Below are 26016 nucleotides of genomic sequence, written 5' to 3'. Positions count from 1 at the left end.
TTAAGAAATGTGAAGGACATGGGTTTTAATAAACCTTACCTGTGGCTGCTTTAATTACTGGTGGTAGTTTAAAATTTGTGTAAGCTTTAACATTCCTAATTAAGAACACAATTCTGGCCTCCTTGTTATTTGGAGTAATACCTGACCACCCAAAATAGTAGTAGTCCCACTGATTTCAGTGGAAATCCTTATCCTTGCATAAAAAGAACAGGAGTACTTGTGGAACCTTAGAGACTAACAAATTTATTTGAGTATAAGCTTTCGGGGGCTACAAGCCACTTCATCGGATGCATAGACTGGAACATACAGCAAGAAGATATTTATACATACAGAGAACATGAAAAGGTGGAAGTAGCCATACCAACTGTAAGAAGACAATCAGTTGAGATGAGCAATAATCAGCAGGAGAAAAAAAAATCTTTTGAAGTGATAATTGAGATGACCCATAGAAGGTGTGAGGATACTTAACATGGGGAAATAGATTCAATTAGTGTAATGGCCCAACCATTCCCAGTCTCTGTTCAAACCTAACTTAATTGTATCTAATTTGCACATTAATTCAAGTTATCCTTGCATAGTAACATACCACTTAAGGAGAACAGAAATAGAGGTGGTGAGGAAGTAAGTTTAGCAACACTCCCTCCACCAGTTGACATATGAGAAGCCTTCTGCCCTTCCCTGGGTCAAGTGAGAGGTCCTGGGCCCATGACTTGCATTTGCTGAGCTTACTGCCCTGTTACTAGCACCCAGACTTCATTGCTGTTGTTACTGAGCGTGGCAGGCTCAGTAGGTCAGGGTAACAGAACGGCAACTGGAGCAAGGGGGGACAGGACAACAGGAGAAGAGATGATCTCCCCCTGAGATGGGCCCTCTTCCTGGCTCCCTCACATCGCCTCAACCCCTGCACCCACGCCCCACCCAGTGGGTTTCAGAGATGGGATCCACCCACTCAGCTGGGCACAACAGGGGAGCCACTCTCTGCACCTGAACAGGATTTCTGGATGTTAAAGAGGAAAGAGGACGGGGAACAGGATGAGTAGGGTTACCGGTGGTGGTGGAGCTGGTGTCCTCCTGGGATTCAGAGGCACCTAACACTCCTCTTTGCTAGGCCAAGGGACAGTCCCTTCAGATGTACCCCGCAACCCAGCAAATGAACCACTGAGCCTGCCCTGATGAGTAACATATGCAATAAAGGAAGTCCTAACAGGGCACCACAAAGGACCCCTCCAATCTCCCAGCGGTAACTGGATGGTGACTTTCATGCCTAAGGAATAAGAGCATGTGACTGAGAAAGAGCTACTTGCGCCCAGAGGAAGAAGACTAAGAGGGGAGACCAGTTTCCCCAAGGACAAGAGGGCAAGCAGGAGGGTAGCATTGGGGAGGAAGGACAGGATGGAAGTAAGCATCACTGTATTCTCAGGCCTTCCAAGAGCTTGAGGGGAACAAAGAGACCCCCACCAAAATGCCCAACTGCACTGACTTCTGGGCAGCAACCTCTGCTGCCCGGAAGAAGATGACCTTCCTGTACATCTTGGAAGCCATCACAATGTCCAAGGGCTCCCACCATCTGAGCCTATGCCCGCACACAGGTTTCGATGTGGATGAGGCGGCCGCTAGGAGACAGCAAACACAGTGCCTCCTATTCAGGGAAGGGAGAGGGATGACACTTCCATCTTATGGGTCTGCTGCGCCTTCAAGACCATAACCTGGTCTCCTACCTTGAAGGAACGCTCTCTGGTATGTCTATCATACCAGGCCTTTTGCTCTTTCTGAGTATCCTTTAGGTTTTCTTTAGCAAGGGCTAAAGAGTGTCGGAGGGTGCTTTGTAGGTTGCTTATAAAGTCTAGAATGTTAGTGCCTAGAGAAGGGGTAAACCCCTCCCATTGCTGCTTCATCAACTGTAATGGCCCCTTAACCTTGTGGCCATACACAAGTTCAAACAGTGAAAACCCTAAGCTGGGATGTGGTACAGCCCTGTAGGCAAAAAGCAACTGCTGTAACACTAGGTCCCAATCATTGGAGTGTTCACTGACGAATTTACGTATCATGGCCCCCAAAGTTCCATTAAACCTCTCCACCAGGCCATTGGTTTGATGGTGGTAAGGCATGGCAACCAAGTGATTCACCCCATGAGCTTCCCACAGATCTTTCATGGTCCCTGCCAGGAAATTAGTTCCTGAATCTGTAAGGATGTCGGAGGGCCAACCTACCGTGGCAAAAATGTCTGTTAGGGCCTGGCACACCGTTTTAGCCCTGGTGTTGCTTAGAGCTACTGCTTCCGGCCACCGGGTAGCAAAGTCCACGAAAGTCAGTATGTACTGCTTTTCCCTGGGGGTCTTTTTTGGGAAAGGACCCAGAATATCCACAGCTACTCGCTGAAATGGGACCTCAATTATGGAGAGTGGCTGGAGAGGGGCCTTGACCTGGTCTTGGGGCTCTCCCACTCTTTGGCACACCTCACAAGACCAGACATAATTGGCAACGTCCTTGCCCATCCCCTCCCAGTGGAAGGACTTCCCCAACCTGTCTTTGGTTCTGTTCACCCCAGCATGGCCACTGGGATGATCATGGGCTAAGCTTAAGAGCTTCCCCCAGTACTTAGTTGGAACCACCAACTGTTTTTGCGGCTGCCAGTCTTCCTGGTGTCCACCAGAAAGAGTCTCCTTATATAAAAGTCCTTGTTCTACGACAAACTGGGATCGGTTAGAAGAGCCGAGAGGCGGTGGGGTGCTCCGTGCCGCTGCCTAAGCTTTCTGAAGGCTGTCATCTGCTTCCTGCTCAGTCTGGAACTGTTCCCTTGAGGCTGGAGACATCAGTTCCTCCTTAGACTGTGGACTTGGGCTTGGTCCCTCTGGAAGCGATGTAGGTGATGGGATTGTTTTCGTTGCTGGTGAACCGCTCTCCACTGGTGCACCAGGTGGTATTTCAGGCTCTGGCTGAGCCTCTTGGGTATAGTTGTCTGCTGCTTCTGCCAGTTCAGGCCCGCTGGCGCCCTCTGGCGTTGGGGTTGAAGATGGGTTTGCAAGCGCTGGCGTCAGTGCTGGCAACGGTTCTGGTGCTGGTTGCTTTTCCAGTTCCGGTTCTGTGACTGGAGGCACTGTGGCTGTTGCAGTCGTTGGCAGGGGATCCGGGTCCACCACCTCTGTCTGGGTCTCTGGTAATGCAGACGGGGCCCTTGTGGACGGCTCAGGAACAGGGATGGGTCTGGAAGCTTGCCTGGCCTGGCTGTGTGTAACCATGCCCATCCTCTTGGCCCGCTTTACCTGGTTGGCCAAGTCTTCCCCCAGTAGCATGGGGATGGGATAATTGTCATAGATTGCAAAAGTCCACATTCGTGACCAGCCTTTGTACTGGACAGGCAGTTCAGCTGTAGGCAAGTCTACAGCTTGTGACATGAAGGGGTAAATTGTCACTTGGGCCTTTGGGTTGATGAATTTGGGGTCCACTAAGGATTAGTGGATAGCTGACACTTGTGCCCCCGTGTCTCTCCATGCGATAACCTTCCTTCTGCCCACTCTCAATGTTTCCCTTCGCTCCGAGGGTATTTGAGAGGCACCTGGGCCTGGGGATCTTTGGTGTGATGGTGGTGTAATGAACTGCACTCGGTTGGGGTTCTTGAGGCAGCTGGTCTTAATATGTCCCAGTTCGTTACATTTAAAGCATCACCCAGCTGACTGGTCACAGGGCCGAGGTGGGTTGCTGGAGACTGGTGAGGTGGGAGAATAGGGAGTCTGCGGTTTCCTTGGGTGGGAGGTGGGGTCTTGGGTTGCCCTTGGGAATAGGGTTTATTGTCTGTGTGCCCCCTATGATATTCACTCCCCTTGACAGTAGATTTTTTCTTTTCTGCCACTTCCACCCATCTGGCTCCAATCTCCCCCGCCTCGGTGACAGTTTTGGGCTTCCCATCTAGGATGTACCTTTCTATTTCCTCAGGAATACCCTCTAAGAACTGCTCCAGTTGTTTTAGGAGGGACAGCTCCTCCAGAGATTTAACATTTGCTCCTGATATCCAGGCATCATAATTCTTTCCAATCTTGTAGGCGTGTCGGGTGAATGACACATCTGGTTTCCACCTTAGGGCTCTGAACCGCCGATGGGCATGCTCAGCGGTTAACCCCATTCTGATTCTGGCCTTGGTTTGAAAAAGTTTATAGTTGTTCATGTGTTCCTTAGGCATTTCAGCTGCCACCTCTGCTAGGGGTCCGCTGAGCTGTGGCCTCAGCTCTATCATGTACTGGTCTTCAGAGATGTTGTACCCATGGCAGGTCCTTTCAAAATTTTCTAAGAAGGCCTCAGTGTCATCACTTGCCTTGTAGGTGGGAAATTTCCTGGGATGGGGAACAATAACTGAAGAAGGGTTGTTAGGGTTGGCTGGAACATCTGTTTTAGTCTTTGCTAAGTCCATGGCCTGCTGGTGGGCCTCCCTCTGGAGCTCCATCTCTTTTTCTTTTATCTCCAGCTACTTTTGTTGCCTTTCTCTCTCTCTTTTGTGGGCCGCCTCTTTGGCTTGTTCTTCTCTTTCTCTTATTTCTATCTCTTTTAGTTTCCTTTCCATGTCTTTCTTGTGGGCAGCTTCTTTGGCGTGTTCTTCTGCATCCAGTTTTGCCCGTTCCTTGGAACTCATTGTTCCTGCTTCCTTGTGCTGACTGCGTCCTCTGCTGCTTACTGCCTGAAATGCTGCGTAGCTGCTTCCTCAGGGTTGCTTGGCAACAGAGACTTCTAACTATTACTTTGCCCGAAGAGTTAGAAAGGAAACAAACAATTCATTTGCAAATACCCCTTTGCTAGTGTTTGCTGGCTCACAGCTTAAGCCTCCTTTGTTTAACAAAGACCCTTGTTAAAGAACTTAACACTTATGCCTTCAGGCGGTCTTCCTCAGCCAGAAAGGAGAGAAGAAAAAAAAATTCACTGGCTTTAGTTTTAAAACCCCCATCTCTCTCAGCCTGCTTCCAAGCAGCTAACAGAGAGAGAAAGAAAAAAAAAATCCTACTGGCTTTTGATACTGTTTTCCAAGCAGTTAGAAAGGAGAGAGAAAAAAAACCTCACTGGCTTTTGAGTCCTATACTTTCCACAGCTGTGTCACCATGTCAAGGTCTCTTTCCCACTCTGAACTTTAGCGTCCAGAAAGTGGGGATCTGCATGTCCATTCTAAGCTTAATTCCTAGCTTAGATCTGATAATGCTGCCACCAACCAAAATATCGTGTTTGGTACACTTTCTGTCCCCCAAAACCCTTCCCTGGGGAACCCTGAGATATACACTGATCCAAACTCCTTGGATCCTAAAACAGAGAGGGACTAACCTTTTTCCCCCTTCTTTCCCCATCCCAGACTTTCCCTGAGAGAGAGACTGATCCAAACTCCTTGGATCCTAACACAGAGAGGAATTACCCTTTTCCTCCCCCTTCTCTCCCCCCACCACTCCCTGGTGAGTTCAGACCCACTCCCCTTGGGTCTCACACAAGAATAAAAAAATCAACCAGGTTCTTGAAAAGAAAAGCTTTTAATTAAAGAAAGAAAAAGTAAAAATTATCTCTGTAAAATCAAGATGGAAAAATGTTTACAGAGTCTCAGCTTTACATAGACCAGAGGGACTCCCTCCCCCTTAGCTTAAATATAAGTTACAGCAAACAGAGGTAAAATATCCTTCCAGCAAAATACACATTTGCAAATCAAGAAAACCAATATAAAAACTAATTCGCCTCCTATCTAGTATTTACTATTTAGAACATGATAGACTGTTTCAGAAAGATTGGAGAAAACTGTTTGCATGTCTGGCTCCTCTTAATCCCAAGAGAGAAAAAAGAACAGAACAAAAAGCACAAAACAAAGACTTCCCTCCACCAAGATTTGAAAGTATCTCGTCTCCCGATTGGTCCTTTGGTCAGGTGTCAGCCAGGTTCACTGAGCTTGTTAACCCTTTACAGGTAAAAGAGACATTAACCCTTAACTATCTGTTTATGACAGGGGCCCTGAGTGCCACAGTTGGAGAAGGAGGAGACAGCAGCAGCAGTGGCGGCAATGGTGGATGGAGGGGCCACTGCAGATGGCGATGGGTCTGTGGCCACCTGGACATATGCCTGTGGAGCTGAAGGGCAGGCAACCCCAGAGCTGATGGAAGGGACAGCACAGGGAGAGTGAACCATTACCAGTAGCAGCTGCTGCGATGGAAGAAACCAACTAGGCAAGGCTCTTTCCCTTTTTTTCTTGCCCTGGCTCTTCTTGCTGACTTGAGCGGGCCTCGTTGTTGTTGGTAGGTTTAGCAGCCAAGTCCATGCCCGTGCCTTTCGCCACCACCCAATGGGGGGCAACAATGGTGCCGGCAGAAGTGTGGGTGGTAGCCACAGGAGTGGAAGGGGGAAGAAAGCTGAGGTGAGAGGACCATGCAAGATGAAGGGGAGGCAGCAGATATCCAAGGCAGATACATGGAAGGGATACAGTTATCAGATAAAATGGACTAAGAAAGGACTGGAAAGAAAGCATCCATTATGAGGTTTGAGGCTCCTACATCTGATATAGTGGGGAGCCAACCCCCCTCCTTTTATAGCCCGCTTAACCTTCAGACAAAAGGAGAGTGGTGGGGGTCAGGGAGCAGGTTGGAAAGAGGGAGAGGTGACAACTGCCCCTCAGAGAGATGGTAATGTTTAAGGAAATGATGATGAACTATATTGTACAATTTATTGCCAAGTAGTTCCAGATATTTTAAGCGAATAAAACTGTGGCTTTATTTCACATCTACTACCTACTGTCTTGCTTCCAATGGGGCTGAACAAAGGATGGTCTCATGGTTAAGGCAGTCAAATAATGCCTTTGAGAACTTGATTCTATCCCTGTCTCTTCCACAAAGTTCTTAAGTGATACCGGGCTAGTTGCCTAAACCAGATTTTTCACAGGTAGTCACTGTTTCTGGGCACTCAACTTGAGATCCTGGGGTCTGATTTGCATAAATGTCGAGCATTCTCAGTCTCAACAGAAGTCAATGGAAGCTGTGCTTTCAACATATGAAGTGGCACACAATGCTCAGCATTCTGAAAAATCAGCTCCTATGTGTAACAAATTGTAAACCCAGAATTAGTTTATACTTTTGTTGCCAGTATTGCCCCTCTTGGCCCAAGTGGTTAGTCCATATTCAGGGCCTCACATATTTGTTTCCCCTATGAGGAGAAATGGATGATGAGTCAGAAATGTCTTTGTATAAACACAAAATTGCAGGTAAGTTCTGTTTCCCTGGAACACCACTGAAAAACGGCAGGCAGTTTCCTTGCTTACAATTTCCTAGTCTGCCTCTGCAACCAGCTTTGTGCTCCAAGGAGCTCTGTCTCTCTGCTCCCTCTCAGGGCCATGCTCACGAGTGCTTCTCTTGCTTTCTGCTGGCTTTCTCCCAGCTCTCTGAATTTCTGTACAAGATTTTTTTTAGTTCTTTAAGTGCTTGCTCTAGCTCATCTGTTAGCAAGTTCCAAGTTGGACAAAACTTTCCTAAAGGGGAGGAAGTGTTGCCTACTGAATAGAGCACTGGACTGGGACTCAAGAGAACTGGGTTCTATTCCCAGCTTTACCACTCGCCTGCTTGGTGACCTTGGGCCAGTCACTTCCTAACTTTGTGTTTCAGTTTCCTCATCTGTAAAATAGGTGTAATTACACTTACCTTCTTTGTATGTGGTTTGAGATTTATTGAAGAAAGCACTATACAAGAGGTAGGTATTATTTTGACGGTCATCTCTCTGTGCCTCAGTTACCCATCTGTAAAATGGGATTATACCACTCCCTCACTTTGCAGGAGTGCTGTCAAAATTGATGCTTATGAAGCATTCTCATATTATAGTGGTAAGCACCACATGAGGAAATTAATAATTCAATCTTCAGAGCAGAATATGAATAGTGTGCAGTAAATAAGGTCGAGGGCTACACGTTGACCAACATGGGGAAAAAACTAAAACATTGAATATCTGCTTATTAAGAGAGCCCTGCCCATTCTATGCACTAATTGAGAAAAAGTAATATGTGATGATGTAAGTAAAGACTGTATCATAATGCATATGCACAAGGGGTTGAATTAAAGTTGCACAGGCAACCTTAATGCATTTCCTAACGGCTGAGCACTTGAGTTTGCAACCTCAATAATCTGCTGGATAATATGCAGATACACAAAGTACATTTTTTATTATGCATACCCTTCTCACAAGCTATAGCCATACTTCCAATCAAGAAGAGAGCATGTTGAATAGTTTTGGTAACTAGCATTTAGTTTAAGCATAAAAAAATAAGCTAACTCTGCCACAAAGGTACTAGTCATCATTGTGTAGATGCATAGTTATGCCTTTTTAAAAATGATTTCTAATTATAGAGATTGGAAATATTTTATTCCATTTTAAGGAACAGTTTTCATAAACTTAACAGTACACTTTTGTATTTACAATATATGATAGCCCATTTAGTTAAAATTACATTTGTCAAGATATTTATTTGCAGATTTCCAGGTAAATAGTGTTGCAATTAAAATATGGATTTGAAAAGGAATACTATTAAGCTAAAAGATTGTTTTCACATAGTGGTGGTTTGCTAAGGAGAATCCTCTCTTTTCAAAAAGATAGAAATAATAATGTACCTCCAACATTAACTGTGTGAACTCTTCATTACTAAGGAATGTAGGTTTCCAGTCCTGTCGAATTTCACTGGCATCTGACTGTGCAGTGATTTCTGTAATCAGAAATATATACATGAATATTCATTTATGATTCACACTTCTGGAAGCAATTAATTCACACCACTGAATTATATGAATTGAGGGAAAGCTTTTTAGTCTGCTGTAATATGAAGAAGGAAAAAAAATAGTCAGTTTTTTCCATTCCCTTCTGCAGTCCACTCATCACACCAGAATGTTAGTTCCTGGAAGGGTGATTAAAAAATGGAAAAGTTATCCAACAGCATGACAACATTCTGTCTTACAGAGTAGGAAGGCAATGCTAGCAGAAACTTGTATTCACACAGCTGCAGTCAAATCACCTTGTGCTGTGATTCCGTCTGATCTCAAGTTAATGTAGTGGTAAGCTGGACAAGAGCTCTCCAGATAAATGAGACAAAGAGTTTAAAATTCATCTGGAAACCCTCAGGAAGCCAGTGCAGGTCATCAAGCATGGTCTGAATATGCTTGTGGCAAGACATTCTATTTAATAAGAAGGCTGAGGCATTCTGCACTAGCTTCAGTTTCTGGTCAATTTTAAGGCCATGCAGACTAAGTTGAAGCAGTCTAATCTTAAAGTGATAAAGACACAATTGACCGCCATAGCAGAGAAGAATGGTCACAATCTCCTGGTTGTACTTAAATAATAAAAAGCTGTCCTGGCTGTTGATGTACCTGATCTTCTAATTGCAGCTCAGAGTTTGACCAGATCCCTAGACTGTAAATTTGAGCAAATAGTGGGACCACTCCTCATTTAGTGGGGTAGGTATTATTCTCACTATATTTGTTAGTGATCACATTTTCGAAATTGCATTTTAACACATACTTCAATTTCAAATGTGTTTCTTCATTTGTGAAATGGTTAATTTTTAAAATAATTCTGATAAAGGAGGCAGTTTCTTATTTACAGCCTGGTACTGATTCAGATGCACCAATCTGCTATCAACTGTACTAATCCATTACTCTGGAAGCTGACTTATTTCAATTTTAACAAAACGAGAAAGAATGCCTACCCCAGACTTTTAAGTGCCTGAGACATCTAAGTTACAGTTTTCTACTGTCATCCATTACCATAGTATCTGATAGCCTTCCATTTAAAATCAATAGCAATAATCTCTAGTGAATTTCAGAGAAACCCTCGCAATTCTTTTGTGGGGCAAAGTCTCTAATTCATGCATTATTTTTTGCTGATTGACTGATTAAATTTGTTACAAAGGTGGTTTTTACTTTTTTTTTTTTAAATGTTTTGGGATGCCAATGTTGCAAACAGCCATTAAAAATACAAGCAATAAACCCATTATGAAACAAAACAGTAGCATATTTCACCTACTTGTAATAACTAGTCAATAGAAAACATTACAAAAACTTCAGCGTGTCCTACATGGACTAACTCTCCTTGGAGAAAAGGGGTTTGATACTAGATTGATTTGTTTCTGTGTTTTCAGAAGTATCAATGTTAAACATATGTCTTACTAACATAACACAGCATGATTAAACATTTAATGTTATTAAATCTATTAATACGTGCATGCATGTTTTCTCTTTTTTGTTCCATTTTAATTATTGTATTTACTGTTTTAATGGTATTGTTCTAATAAGCACCTGGTGCTATCAAGACAGTAACCATAATACTCAAATAGAGCACATACAATGGGCATGCAAGTATAACCATGTGATGAAAGTTGTATTGACAATCACCATATGAACATGTGGATAGGTATATGTATGAACTGTCTTCCCAGCTTTGCTTGTTATATTATCCATCTGTTTCATACGGGTTATATTACCATTATATGTTTCTTATTTCTTCATCTCCTCCCGGGAAAGACAGTATATTCTGCTCAAAAGTTGAAGAGGGCAACTTCACTTCATCATATCCCCTGTATGTTACCTAGCAGACAGTGTTTTGTTTCAGTTTGCTTGTTTTTGGCTAGCATGCAATAGCTCTCATCCGCTGAGTCTGGAAGGCTAACTTCAGACTATATTAGTATAATGAGCACGTATAATTAGGTGTACCTTTGTAATAAACAATTTTTTTTTTATCTCACAGCCATCAGCGTGAACTGCAAGGTGCTATATTAATGTATAAAGAACAAATGAAAAAACTAGGTGTGGAGGAAGCCATGGCTGTATTTAACTGAGAGAAAGACTGAGAGAAAATAAGATACTTTTGAATCAAACTCAACCACCCTGGAGAGGAATAACCATCCATTCTGTTAATACATTAAGAAACTTCCTTAGTTTAGACACTCGAACAAATAAGGACAATTTTCTCAAAGCAGAAAATTCTCTTGTCATACTGAAGTTTCTTTGAAACTGAGGATTTCAATGGAATTTGTAAAGTACACAGAAAATAACTTAGTGGACTGACAAGAAAATGCTAATTCTTCAGTTTATTCTCAGAGATCAGACACTAACAATACTATAAGGCAGCTACTAAAAATCATGTGACATGAAAATAAAATAAAAAATTGTAATTTCCTTCAGAATTCTGCTCAAGAAGTAGCTTTAGAATTATTATGTATGAAAGGGATCAAAAACATAAAAAACTAACAAGACACAAAGAGACACAGGGCACGTCTACACAGCAAAACAAAAAATGCACACTAGGGCAGCAAGTCTCAGGGCCCAGGTCAACTGATTCCGGCTTATGCCATGGGCCTAAAAATTGCTGTGTAGACATTTTTTGGGGGGGAGGGTGTTCCTACGTAGATGTATTCATATAATTAAATGGAGACGCTTCGGAAATTTGTAGGTTTTGAAAAATTAACAATACAAAAATTAAAACTATAATTAAGATTTTGGTGCACTTTGTACAGTGCTAATCTATTCATACAACATTTTCTTGGCTTAGTTGCTTATTGAGTGACTAAACATGTTCCATTTATGATGTCTGTATGTGGAAATCTTTCATTTGTAAAGATATCCCTTGCACAGCTTTGGTTTGGGGAGCTGTTTTGAAGTTTACTGGGGAGAATTAAAGGTCTGAACCAAAACCCAATTGAAAGATTCCAGTTTTCCACTTATCTTGTTACACCACAGAATTACCTTTGTGCTTCCGTAAAAAGTCAATGCTTTTCTGCAGTACAGTGGATTTATCCATCTTCCGAACATTACCCGGAAGCATGGAACCAAGCTCTTTGATGAGAACATTAAACTGATCTCTACGTTTCTTTTCAGACTTGTTTCTAGACACTCTGAAAAAGACAAAAATGGAAACCATGTTATAAAAACAGAAGCAAACTGTGTCAAGAATATTTCACAGATGACAAGTTTAATCAAATTTTCAATTTGGAATGAGAGTTAGAGGAGTCATCTCTTACAAAGGTGTGTATTACTGATAGAATAAATTCTGTGAATGTAACAATGAACATCTACTTACAGATTAACACCAAAATGAGATAAAATTTGATGATGGTAGCAAATATAACCATCAATTCAATATTCATCTAATAGTCAAACATCTAACCATTCATTTGTGATCAGGATACAAGTGTTAAGTATATGGAGGACTTAGGGACGAGGACAAAAATTACTCAGCTGTTTATTTTAAAATTAAGCTACTATGCTGTCCTCTTACCTGGGTGTCATTAGTCACTGTCGCAAACAAGGATGTTAAACAGAGATTTCAGAAACTAAGTCATTTCCAGCAATATACATTCCTTCCTTTTGTCTTGCTGTGGGTCAGCAGGACAAAAAGGGGAGAACTGATCTAATCTAGGCACTTGACTCTGATGACAGAACTTCTCCAACTGTCCGAAGCAGCAAGTGCCTATTTCAGTGATGGCCCGAATCACTAGAATGGGATGCTTGCGACGTATGCCTTTGTGCCTACTGGTGAAGATTGGGGGGGCCACCCATATCCTTCTGGGGAGCATCTGCAAGAGCAGAAATCCAGTGGGCACAACAGCCTGTTACTGGCCAGCCATTCTCTAAATCAGCTATAGGCAGGAAGGAGTAGAGATTATTCATGTTCCAGCTGAAATCAATTTGAGCCTTGAAACCCTTTTAACCACCATAAAAGAAAACTGAGAATCCAAGCCTAATTAGTGACTTGAGTTAGTAACCTGGGAAGAGGTTCTATTCTATATAGTACTGCTATTCAGAGATCATGTAACTTGGATTGGAGCTTAGGCTTTCAAGCCTGGAGTGGGAGTGGCGGTCTGTGGACCCAGATTGGGAGGCTCACTCCCAGATGCAGTACAGACATACCCTTGGAGCCATGACAGTGAAGGCTGCGTTTGGGAGGGATCCTCCATTCAAGACATCCATTGTCCCAGGGAAGGAACAAGCTGCCCATTACTTGAAATAAGAGTCTTCATATACAAGAATAGCCATATTTGAACTTGAGGCACAAAGATTCCTTTAACCAATACCTCAAAATAAATAAACCATATGTAGAAAAATATGACATAACCTGACATATAAACACTACGGGGAACTTCTGTTTTATTGTATGGTCACAAACACAGTCACATTTTTTTTTTGTTAATATATTTGGATTTATCAAAGCAGTCAAATAAAGGCCATTTTAGCATAAGCTAACTTAAAAAAAGACTACCTTTTTGCTTTATCCTTGTCATCTTCTTCCACCAGACCATCAAAAATACTACCATCATCTCTACAAGCGAGAAAACAGACAAACATTAGAGCACAATAGTCTCTCACAGACTGCTAACACTATGAGAAGGAATACACAAAATAGCAAGCAAAGGAAGCTCATCATTCAATAGTTCAACTAACCCAAGATACAGGAGCACTGTTTTATTGTGATCTAAGTTTTACAAAGCCAAACAGCTTCCATGAATCCACGGACTTTATAAGTTGTTGCCTTTAGTTTACTAAAACCCTGTATTTTGAAAGGCTGACATTTCTAAGATATATCTCAAGTTATTTTCAGAATATTTAAGTTTTTAATGAGATATATCACAAATAATCCTCTCTGTGTACTTAGCTTACACCATCCTGAGTTAGTTTTAAATATGTGCCTTTGCTACTGTCCTTCAAAACAAAGGAGAGGACAGAATCACTTTGCCATAAGATCTTTGTTGTTTGTTTGCAAGCCCTTAATTTAAATTATAGGGTTATTCATAGTTTTTTTTTTTTTAAAGCATCATTTGTATATGGTAATAAATTATTAAGATTAGACGGAAGAGGAATGTGCTATATTTCATCCCATTATGTTATTTTACAAATATAAAATTTAAAATTAGCTATAAATAATATTCCAAATATCACTCAAACATTACACAATGCCTCTTTTTGACTATTACAATTTCTTTTACGGTGTTCCTAAATCAGTCTCTAAACACCAGAATGCAGAATATACTCTTTCACTTAAATAGGACCATATTGCACTTTATTCCCTATATCACTTCTTTTGTATTTATTTTAAAGTGAGAATCAATCCATGCCTGGTTTTCAAAACTACCATATATTAGACTTTCTCCATCTTACCTCTCTCAGCTATTCTATTAATTTCCATGTCTACTTAGTACAGTCCTCCAATTTTTGTCTCCTCATAACTTATTTGAGTTGGGAAAGTTAATCTTCCTTCCTTCAAGATATGAAAACACTTACCCTCTAAATCTTACTTTGCACTCATCTCTCTCTCTAATTTGTGACTCACATAGTGTAAAGTGATTTGTGATACTGTGAATGACAGATGCTAGTAAATCAATGGTTATTCACCTTCTCAAACTGTTGTTCTTCAAGATGTGTTGCAGATGTCCATTACACTATAAGGTGTGCACATATCCTGTGCACCCAATATTGGAGAATTTTCCTTAGCAGTACCTGTAGAGGCGGCCCTGCCCATACCTCAGCTCCTCATGTTCGGAGGAGAGGGTATAAAGAGCAGAACTGCCCTGAACTCTCAGTTCTTTTGCACTGGAAACTGATGGTAAACTATGATCCACTGGGAGAGGCGGGTGGGTTGTGTAATGGACATATGCAACACATCTCAAAAAAGAACAGTTATGAGAAGGTGAGTAATTTTCTTCTTTCTTTTTTGAGTTCATGCATATATCCATCTCGCAATAGGTGACTCCCAAGCTGTAAATCCAAGGTGGCAGGGTTCAGAGTCTCTTTGGAAGAGAGACTGTAGGATTATTCTTCCTACGTTGGCATCTTCCCTTGATGTCTCAGCCAACGTGGAATGTCTGGTGAATGTATGTATGGAAGACCACATCACTGATCTTCAGATAGTCATAACAGGGACATATGCCACAAAAGGATCCATAAAAAAGTAGGTAACACTAAATTCAAATCTCGAATTGGCACTGGTCCCAGATAGGTGGGAACACTCAATCTAGACCTTTCAGGAACCTGGTCAAGATAGGATAGGATTAATAGATAGGATTAATAAAAGCAGCTCTACCATTAATTTGAGAGTGAAACACTGAGACAGTGGCAAGATGCAGTCTAATGGAGCTGACAGCTAGACTTTCTCCACTGCTTAAGATGCAAGAAGTAGTACAGAATTGTTTGAATGCTAGACTGCATCAGGAATACATTATAGGAGGTTGCCCATATGGAGAAGCACTTCCATTGACCCAGGTAAGGTGTTATTGTACAAGGTTTTCTGCTATTAAGGAGGACATTCTGGACTGCCACTGAGCAGCGTACTCCTCTGCATTTGACCACTGATGAACCATGTTGTGAGGTGCAACACCCGAGAATTTGGGTGCAACATCTGCCCACAGTTTTGGTTAGTGGCAACAACAAGGGTCCTCGAGTACACAGCTCGCATAACTCACAATACCATGGCTGCCTTGGCCAGGCTGGAGCTATAATGATCATTCTGCCTCGACTTGTTTCAGCTTGAGAATGAACCTGGGAATCAGGGGCTCTGGTATATGCATACATCACGTCCTTATCCTATGGAAACCAGGAAAATATTTGAGATTGACCCAGCTCTGTGACCTGCTCTGGAACAAAACCAGGGACACTTCCTGTTTTGCCAAGTCACAAACAGATCTACCATCAGAAAACTTCCTATGCCAAACACCAAACCTAGAATGGCTGTGTTGCAAGACCATTTGTGGTCTAAACTGAAGGATTTGCTCAGGTGATCCACCAGGCCATTCTGAATACCTGGCAAGTGAGAAATCCTGAGAGCGACTCAGTATAAATTCCACAGCTCAACCACCTCCTGGCAGAAGTGGTCTGACTTGGCACTCCCTTGTTTGTCCACAAAAAAAAACACTGCTATGATGCTCTCAGTGACCACTTGGACTGTTTCGTGGCCTGTGGATGTCTGGATGAAGAGACTTAGGAAGTAAGAGGAAGAGGTCTCTCTCTCTGAAACCTTTGCTTTCTTTTGGAATGGTCAGCATAATGGAAGAAATATTGCTGTCTAGGCTGGAACTGAGGATGATATTTTGTCCTCTTCATAGCTGGAGTGTAGAGGCCCAAGGGCTTTAAAACTGTTCCACAGTTCTTAGAGTGTGTAAAGCCTCATCTGTTGTGGATGAGAACAAAGGACAGCCCTGAAAGAGAAGGGCCTCATTTGTCTGTTGTATGTTTTCAGGAACGCCCAAGGTCTGCAGCCAAGTACAAGGGCGCATAGTCATTGCCATAGCCCTGCCAGCAGAATCCACCACATCCAAGGAACGCTGCAGAGCTGATTGAGAGACCAGACAACTCACCACAAAATTGCTCAAACCTCTGGGATGAAACCCGGTATTTGCATTCCATTAATCTGGCCACAGGTGAAATGGAGGAGGGGGGTTTCCACAGCATCTTAAATAGCCTGCATAATGGCATCATTTGTAGGCAGGGCTACCTTTCCTGTCATAGCCAGATGCACAGGGTCGATCAGTTGGTGGGTATTCTCCTCCACAAGATCCACTTGTAAAGAATTGGTATTCTCCTTTAAGGTACACCTTAAAGGTAATCTGGGACCAGAGAGGACACCTCCAATATCAGGGCTTCATCAGGTGATGAAGAAGATGCATGAAAGGGAGGCAAGGGAATATGCTCCCGAGGGTGGTCCTACAGTACTGGATTACGCTACTGGTCTGAAGCAGGCTGAGGTAAATCCTGAGGTAAAGGTTGATGGGTACCAACCGTCACAGGCCTTAGTACCATCAGAAAAAGATTATTCCCTAAGGGATCTGCTTCTGCGAGGTAGTTGCAATGTTGATCTAGATACTGGGGAGCATCCAATAAGGCCAGCTAGGAGGCTGGTACAGTAATGGGTCCCAATATTGGTCCAGCACAGGTCCAAACATATCAATTCCTGGCTCTACTCTTCTCAAAACAGTTAATGAGTAAGAGAAAAGGACCAGAACAGCACTCTGAACTTTCGGTAGTATGAGACTCAAAAGCCCACCTCTAAGTCTGATGAAGAATCAGAGTATTCCAATAGCCATGGTTGTGCTGTACTGGGTCTGATCCTCTGGATCTATGCCAGGAATGTGACACTGGAGGAAACATAGAGGGCTTCCTAGTTGATGATACCATGTCACAGAGTAGAGGCTGGTACCAGAATGGATGAGGCCAAAAACAGTGGTACTGGGCCCTTACGTGATGGACCCATAACAGAGTGCCCCAGAGCTGACAGTCTCAAAACCTGCACCAGTACTGACCGAGGATCTCTGCCCTGAATCAATGCCGACAATGGTACTGATAGGCATAGCACATCTCTCGTCACCACATAGGCCTCTGGTGTTGTCTGCACTAATATGGGTTGTTGCCCCACCACGATCAGAGATGTCATTCTACCTTTGGTACTGGAGTGACCTTCCGTGGAGCAATACTGTATCGTGGATTCCGAGGAGTCCAGTGTCTATTTCTTATGTTTCTTTCACCACAATTGCGCCAATCTCTTCGGCCTCAAAGACAAGAGTCCCAGTGACAGAAATCTCCTGTGGTTCCTATTCCCAGGTAAAGCGAAAGGAGCACTCCAAGAAGGCGTTGTCAATAAACTTCCCTTGGACAACCAAAGGGGTTCAGACACTGGCCTAAGGACAGCCTCCACAAGGATATAATGACGGTGTTCTTCTCTCAGCTTCTTTGCCCCGCCCCTTAAACTACTGCAAATGGAGCACCCATCTCTCTTTTGTGGCACTCACCCAAGCACTTGAAGCAGCATAGACTCATAGACTCATAGGTCAGAAGGGACCAGTCTGATCATCTAGTCTGACCTCCTGCACAAGGCAGGCCACAGAACCCCACCCATCCAATTTTATACAACCCCTATCCCAGGACCGAGTTATTGAAATCCTCAAAATGGTTTGAAGACCTCAAGCTGCAGAGAAACCACCAGCAAGTGACCCGTGCCCCACGCTGCAGGGGAAGGCGAAAAACCTCCGGGGCACCTGCCAATCCGCTCCGGAGGAAAATTCCTTCCTGACCCCAAATATGGCGATCAGCTAAACCCTGAGCATGTGGGAAAGAGTCACCAGCCAGCACCCAAGAAGGAATTCTCTGCAGCAACTCAGTACCCATCCCATCCAACATCTCCCCGCAGACCATTGAGCAGACCTGTCTGGTGGTAATTCAAGATCAATTGCCCAAATTAACGATCCTATCATAACATCCCCTCCATATACTTATCAAGCTTTGTCTTAAAGCCAGGAAAGTCTTTTGCCCCTACTACTTCCCTCGGAAGGCTATTCCAGAACTTCACTCCCCTAATGGTCAGAACCCTTCGTCTAATTTCAAGTCTAAACTTCCTAATATCCAGTTTATACTCATTCGTCCTCGTGCCTACATTAGTACTAAACTTAAATAATTCCTCTCCCTCCCTAACGTTAGCCCCCTTGATATATTTATATAGAGCGAGCATATCCCCCCTCAGCCTTCTTTTGGCCAGGCTAAACAAGCCAAGCTCTTTGAGTCTCCTTTCATAAGGCAGTTTTTCCATTCCTCGGATCATCCTTGTAGCCCGTCTCTGAACCTGTTCCACTTTGAATTCATCCTTCTTGAACATGGGACACCAGAACTGCACACAGTATTCCAGATGGGGTCTCACCAACGCCTTATATAACGGTACTAACACATCCTTATCCTTGCAGGAAATACCCCGCCTGATGCATCCCAAAATCGCATTTGCTTTTTTAACAGCCGTATCACATTGGCGACTCATAGTCATCCTGCTATCAACCAGTACCCCAAGGTCCTTCTCCTCCTCCGTCGCTTCCAACTGATGCGCCCCCAACGTATATCCAAAATTCTTATTATTAATTCCTAAATGCATGACCTTGCACTTTTCACTATTGTATTTCATCCTATTTCTATTACTCCAGTTTACAAGGTGGTTCAGATCTTCCTGAATAGTATCCCTGTCCTTCTCCGTGTTAGCAATACCCCCCAGCTTTGTGTCATCCGCAAACTTTATTAGCACATTCCCGCTCTTTGTGCCAAGGTCAGTAATAAAAAGGTTAAATAAGATCGGTCCCAAAACCGATCCTTGAGGGACTCCACTGGTGACCTCCTTCCAGCCTGACAGTTCACCTTTCAATATGACCCTCTGGAGTCTCCCCTTTAACCAGTTCCTTATCCACCTTACAACTTTCATATTCACTCCCATCTTTTCCAATTTAACTAACAGCTCCCCGTGCGGAACCGTGTCGAACGCCTTACTGAAATCTAGGTAAATTATATCTACCGCATTTCCTTTATCTAAGTAATCCGTCACCTTCTCAAAGAAGGAGATCAGATTGGTTTGGCACGATCTACCTTTAGTAAATCCGTGTTGCAATTCGTCACAATTACCATTGACCTCTATGTCCTTAACTACTTTCTCCCTTAAAATTTTTTCCAAGACTTTACATACTACAGATGTCAAGCTAACAGGCCTATAATTACCCGGATCACTCTTATTCCCTTTCTTAAAAATAGGAACTACATTAGCAATCCTCCAGTCATATGGCACAACCCCCGAGTTCGTCGATTGCTTAAAAATTCTCGCTAACGGGCTCGCAATTTCATGCGCCAGTTCCTTTAATATCCTCGGATGGAGATTGTCCGGGCCCTCCGACTTCGTCCCATCGAGCTGTTCAAGTACGGCCTCTACCTCAGTTGCGGTAATATCCACTTCCATATCCACATACCCGTTTATCATGCCTCCATCATCGCAAGGTTCCTCACTAGTCTTATTAAAAACTGAGGCAAAGTACTTGTTTAGATGTTGGGCCATGCCTAGGTTATCCTTAACCTCCATTCCATCCTCAGTGTATAGCGGCCCCACTTCTTCTTTCTTTGTTTTCTTCTTATTTATGTGGCTGTAGAACCTTTTACTATTGGTTTTGATTCCCTTTGCAAGTTCCAGTTCAATGTGGCTTTTAGCCTTCCTCAGGTTCTCTGACAGACATGGGATTTTGGAAACCAAAACAGGACTTGAAGCCAAGGGATCTTGGCACAAGCTTGCCCCAGTTAAGGGCAAGACCTTGAGGCCCGCCTGACTGAAATAAATATATATATAGATAGATAGATAGATAGATATATTTTCCCCAACTAAAACCAGAAATTTTAAAATTAGAAAAGAAAAGAAAAAAATGGAGTGATGAAAAAGTACCACTAGGTAAGAAAAAAAGCAGCAAGAAATTTGTTCATGAGGAGCACAGAACTCTCTGACCACTAATGGTGAGAGGAACTGAAGGAGGGGTGGGGCAGCTCCATCCTCTATATACTCTCCATTCAAAGCACAAGGAGCTGGGATGCCCCTAAAGGTACCACTAAGGAAAACTCTCTGGCACTGGTGCATAGGATGCACACACACCTACAGTGTAATGGATATATGCAAGCACTAGAACTGTATTGTCTGTTAGTACTGTAAAATACAGTACCAACAGTTGACAAAAAGAGGAGGAAGGGTGTAATGTTATGAAACATGTTTGATTATTCTTTCCGTTTCCTTAATAAGCCAGTGCAGGAGAATCCTGTGGTAGAATTTTCAAAAGTGCCTAAGTCCCATTTTCAAAAGTGACATTTAAAAGCCCAAGTTTCACTGAAAGTCAATGAAACCTAGTTTCCTAAGTGCCCAAGTCACTTTTGAAACTTGGGAAGCTGTCATTTTGGCACTTAAAAAAATTCTACCCCTAGTTTCTGAATAGATGAATTGATTATAAAAAAGCCAATTGTGTTCTATACAATAGGCAAACTTTTTTCATTTTCTAAAAACTTCAAAACTTCAATGTAAAGCATTTTATAACAAAAAGAAGGCCACAGATTGCTATGAAAGCACCTTAAGCCCAGCTCTTGGATTCAAGTAATTCTAAAACAAGTCCCCAGATCAGTTGTTTCAAGAGAAAAACCCTAAGAATACAACAAATTTCAAAACACAATTCCAATTAGGCAGCTGCTGTTCCAAATATAAAACATATTTAAATAATATAATTTTAAACAAAAACATGTACTACAACATGTGATGCCTACATAGCTATGTTTTCATAACTAAAGTGTAGTTAACAGACCTTAACTTTGCCAAAAATCAAAACCTCATTACATTTAAGTCTGACTTGGAGTCCTTCTACTCTTAATCTTAAATAAGAATACATCATCAAAATGTTTACCTATAAATCAGTTAAAACAAAATCATCTAACAACATACCTGTCAGTAATGGAGCTCATTTTATGGGTCCTTATGGTAAAGAACATAACATGTCACACTTTAGTCTTGTGGTAGACATTTGTACGTCTGCCTGGTTGAGAACAGAAACAAATGGAAATATAACTTTTGTAGAACATGTTGGTTTTTCCCTGATAGAAAGTATGAAGCTCCGGCATGCCCCAAAAGGAGTGGTGCTTCTAACTTTTATTTTCCCTCCACCTTTTCTCTTTATGTCAATTATGTATCCCATATAGCTGAACCTAAACATCTTATTTCACCAGATACAGAGGTTAAGAGGCTATCACTTTTCTATATGCCATGATGAACCAACTTGGGCTAAGCCAGTTTAAACTTTCATTTACCTCTGTATTCAGCAACAGTTTTTTATTCTTTATATTGGCCCATATGTCAAAGAACGTGAATAAATTTCAGGGAATATGACAAAGTGAACTGTCATAAGGGGAGAAGAAAAAAGTAACCCCAAGCAACTGACTCCAATCCTTTCAGAAGTGGGAGTCGTCTGGAGACCATATAAGCCAAATCCTGTTCATTCCAGAAAAAGGAGGAGGGGAGAACACACCCAAGAGGAAAGGCATGGTGAAGGACTGCCAAGGGGAAAACAGTTCCCTAAAGGGGCAGGAGAGAAACTGAAACTGTTTTATGGCACTGATGAATGATCTCATCCTATCAAAAGGCACTCATTCTCATCCTCCCAGACCTTTCTGCAGTGTTTGATGGTGTTGACTATGAGATACTGCTGTCTTGCTTGAGAAGTTTAGTAGGAGTCCAGGGTAACATGCTAAAATAGTCTGAGTCCTTCCTGGAAGGATGCACCCAAAGAGTAGTGATGGGAAACCACCTCCACCACTGGACCCTTCACTTGAGGGGTTCCACAAGGATCAATTCTCTATACAGTCCTTTTCAATATTTTCATGCAACCATTAGGAGAACTGGTCAGACAACATAGACTCAGATACCATCAATACACAACTGACACACATCTCTACCTATTCTGCACCACATGTGACCACACCAAGATGGCCCAATGCTTGGATGAAATCAGCTCATGAATGAAAAACAGCTGGCTGAGCAAAACAGAGATGATGCTGGTGGGTAAAGCAAAGTACTTTGAAGAGTTTGCGGCTATGGTGCAATCTCCCCTTTGGTTGAAGGTTCCCATCTACAATTGGTCAATTCAGTCCGTATTCTAGGATTACTCTCAGATTCCTCGCTGACACTGAGCTCTCACATCACAACAGACATGCGTAATACTTTCTGCCATCTCTGGTTTGCTAGGAGACTCCATCCCATCCTGGTGGATGAAGACTTGGCCTTAGTTATTTATGTCTTCATCACTATCAGCTGGACTACAGCAATGCAATATAACTGGGCATGAAATCTTCAACACTTAGGAAACTCCAAAAGTACAAAAGGCTGCAGTGTCTCCCCTCAGGAAGACAGGTTACATGAACACATCACACCTGTCCTCCACCCTCTACACTGGTGCCCTAATTTCAGATCAAGTTCAAGGTCTCAGTCCTTAACTTCAAAGCACCCCATGCTTGAGCCCAGGATATGTAGAAGACAGTCTCTGAAGCTCCAGGGTGAAGAGCATAGTTGATAACTTCACTTCTCTGGGACAAGGCAACTCTCCACAGTAAGAGTACACTTCGTCTGTGCATGAGAAAGAACCTTTCCCGGGGGTGGTTCAAGACTGTGGAATGAACTCCTCCAGGAACTAACCATGAGAAACCTCACCACTTTCCTCTCCACATGCAGTACCAATTTCTTTGACCTGGCTTTCTTTAATATAAACACATAGCAACAGATATATTTATTTAACAAATTAATAAAACCTTACCAAAATAATACACTCCATTACACACACTTCTCCCTCTGGATGAGAGAAAAAACAAATGAGAGAGATGCATAGTCAGATTGCTTAATGCACTGCTGGAAGGTGCTCAGATACTATTACATTGATCAGCATGGCATAAAAACCTCTACAGAACAGAACAGACACACAATCACCTTGGGAAGAATGGTGCTGAATTTGGGGAGAGTTGGGCACCAAATGGTGCCTGCCCTCACTGGAAACCTTGAACTTGCCTGAGAAGTAAGAGAACTTATGGGGAAATGGGACTAAAGACCTTGGGTGTAGATGATTAAGGCTACAATTCTGTCACACAAATTTTTAGTCCATTATATGTCAGAGGTGTGTGGAAGGAAAAACATAACCACAGAAAGCTCATGGCCCACAGAAGGGGGTGTAGAGCAAGCCTGACTCAATGAGGAAACGAGGTGCCAAGGGGCTGGAAATTGAGTCTTCCCCGGCAAGGAGGGGTGGTGTGGGTGTTGGGGAAACTGGAAAGTGAGCCCACCTTTCACTGGCAGCTCCTGTCCTGCAAGGCTGGGCATGGCTCCCCACACCGAGCATTGTGATCTCATACACTAAGTAACAAGGCCACTCAGGTTTGATGCATCCTCCCCTTTGTCTCAATCTACAGAGGGACAGACGTGCCAAAACTGAGTGGCATTGTGACCTTGTATACTAGGTTGCAACACCAAACAAATTTGGCTCATCTGCCCTTCCATCATGTCACAGAGGGGCCGATGCACCAAAACTAAGTGGTGCTGCAATCACATGGGCCAGGTTCCAAAGCCAATCAAATCTGGCCTCTCTATCTTCCATCATGCCACAGAGGGGTAGATGCACCAAAACTTAAGAGGTGTTGCAACCCCGTGCTCTAGCTGGCCACATCAGTCAAATTTGGCCTGTCTGCTCCTCTGTCATGCTATGGAGAGGTGGACAGACCAAACCTGAGTGGCGCTGCAACCATATGGGCCAGGTCGGAATGCCAATCAAATTTGACCTGTCTACCCCTCTATAATGCATTAGAGGAGCGGACATGCCAAACCAGAGTGGCACTCTGACCACATGGGCCACTCACTATGCCAATCAAATTTGGCCCATCTGCCCCTTCATCTCCATCAATGGAGGAGCAGATGCACTAAACCTGAGTGGTGGTGCAAACATGTGGCCAGAGCAGGCATCCTGACCCACAAGAACCAGCATTGATTGATGTCACAGACTTAAAAAACATTCACAATTTATTGTGAACACTGTGGCCTCCATGCTAAAATCATAGCCTTAATGATTCATAGATTCTCAGGTCAGAAAGGACCGTTGTAATCATCTAGTTTGACCTCCTTTATAACACAAGACATAAAACTTCCCCAAAATAATTCCTAGAGCAGATCTTTTAGAAAAACATCCAATCTTTATATAGAAATAGTCAGTGATGGACCCTTGGTAAATTGCCCCAATGGTTAATTACTCTTACTGTTATAAATGAATGCCTTACGAATTTGTCTAGCTTCAACTTCCAGCCATCACATCGTGTTATACCTTTCTCTTGCTCCCCATATATGTACTTATAGACTAATCAAGCCATCCCTTAACATTCTGTTTGTCACACAAAATACATTGAACTCTTTGAGTCTACCACTATAAGGCAGAGGTGGTCAAACTTACTGACCCTCCGAGCCACATACGACAATATTCAGAAGTTTGAGAGCCATGCACGGGCAGCTGTGCCCCACAGGGCTGAAGCTCCAGGACACCCGCCCCTCTCCCAGGGCAGAAACCAGAGGCAATGCATGGGGTGCATGTGGGGTCACATCCCCCCCCACACTCGATTTTTGCCACATAGTGTCGCCGGGCCCCTTCCCTGCATGGCAACTGCTGAAGCCAGCAAGCTGGGAGCTGCAGCTGTGGGGAGAAGCAGTGGCAAACAGCTGGGAGCAGCAAGGAGGGGCCGCTGAGGATAAGAGGAGGGGCATGCCTCCAGTTGTTGGGAGGACCGAACCTTTAAATTGTGCCCCGCCTCCCAGTCTCAGCAGGCACCAGTCATCTCTGGCAGAAGCCCTGAGCCCCACCACTCCGTCGCAGGGCAGAAGCCCCGAGTCCCCGCCCCCCCCGCAGTCTCGTAGGCAGAGAATGGGTGCATGGGGGGCTCCATAAGCTGCACTTTAACTGTAAAATAGCCACAGGCAGCTCACGAGTCACGATTTGGCCACCACTGCTATAAAGTATGTTTTCTAATCTTTTAATCAGGCCATGTCTACACTATCACTTATGAGGGCAAAATGTAAGTTGCTCAGGGGTGTGAAAAAAACCACACCCCTGAGCACTGCAAGTTACACCGGTGTAAGCAGTAGTGTGCGCAGTGCTATGTCAGAGGGAGAGCTTTTCCCGCTGACATAGCTATCGCCACTCGTTGGAGATGATTTAACTATATCGACAGGAGAGCTCTCTCCCATTGGCATAAAGTCGCTACATGAGAGATCTTACAGCAGCTCAGCTGCATCAGTACAGCTGTCCCGCTGTAAGATTTCTAGTGTAGACGGCCTCATTCTCATGGCTCTTCTCTCAATCTTCTCCAATTTATCCACATCCCTCTTGAATTGTGGGCACCAGAAAAGACGGTTACTCACCTTTGTAACTGTTGTTCTTCGAGATGTGTTGCTCATATCCATTTCAATTAGGTGTCTGCGCGCGCCGCGTGCACGATCGTCAGAAGATTTTTACCCTAGCAACACTCGGTGGGTCAGCTGAGGCACGCCCCTGGAGTGGTGCCTTCATGGCACCGGATATATGCCCCAGCTGACCCAGCGCCCCCTCAGTTCCTTCTTGCTGGCTACTCCAACAGAGGGGAAGGAGGGCAGGTTTGGAATGTATATGAGCAACATATCTCGAAGAACAACAGTTACAAAGGG

The 26016-nt window shown here is 43.3% G+C and overlaps 1 protein-coding gene across 8 annotated transcripts in view; it reads right to left on the bottom strand.

Annotated features, from left to right (window-relative positions):
* Nucleotides 1-26016, bottom strand: part of CLOCK (clock circadian regulator) — a 134205-nt gene that overhangs the window by 34818 nt on the left and 73371 nt on the right. For 7 of the 8 annotated variants that reach the window (XM_050947525.1, XM_050947526.1, XM_050947524.1 and 4 more), the window contains 4 exons: nt 21238-21328; nt 13240-13299; nt 11727-11875; nt 8604-8695 (listed from right to left, as the gene is read on the bottom strand). In XM_050947525.1, coding sequence (XP_050803482.1) covers nt 8604-8695; nt 11727-11875; nt 13240-13299; nt 21238-21284 — 348 coding nt within the window. In that variant the 5' untranslated portion in view covers nt 21285-21328. Of the gene's footprint in view, nt 1-8603; nt 8696-11726; nt 11876-13239; nt 13300-21237; nt 21329-26016 lie in introns of those variants that run through there. The other variant, XM_050947532.1, reaches the window with a different exon arrangement.

This window comes from Gopherus flavomarginatus, chromosome 3, assembly GCF_025201925.1.
Source record: "Gopherus flavomarginatus isolate rGopFla2 chromosome 3, rGopFla2.mat.asm, whole genome shotgun sequence".
Taxonomy (NCBI): Eukaryota; Metazoa; Chordata; order Testudines; family Testudinidae; genus Gopherus; species Gopherus flavomarginatus.
Note: the sequence above shows the minus strand (reverse complement) of the source record. Positions and strands in the feature narration are given on the sequence as shown.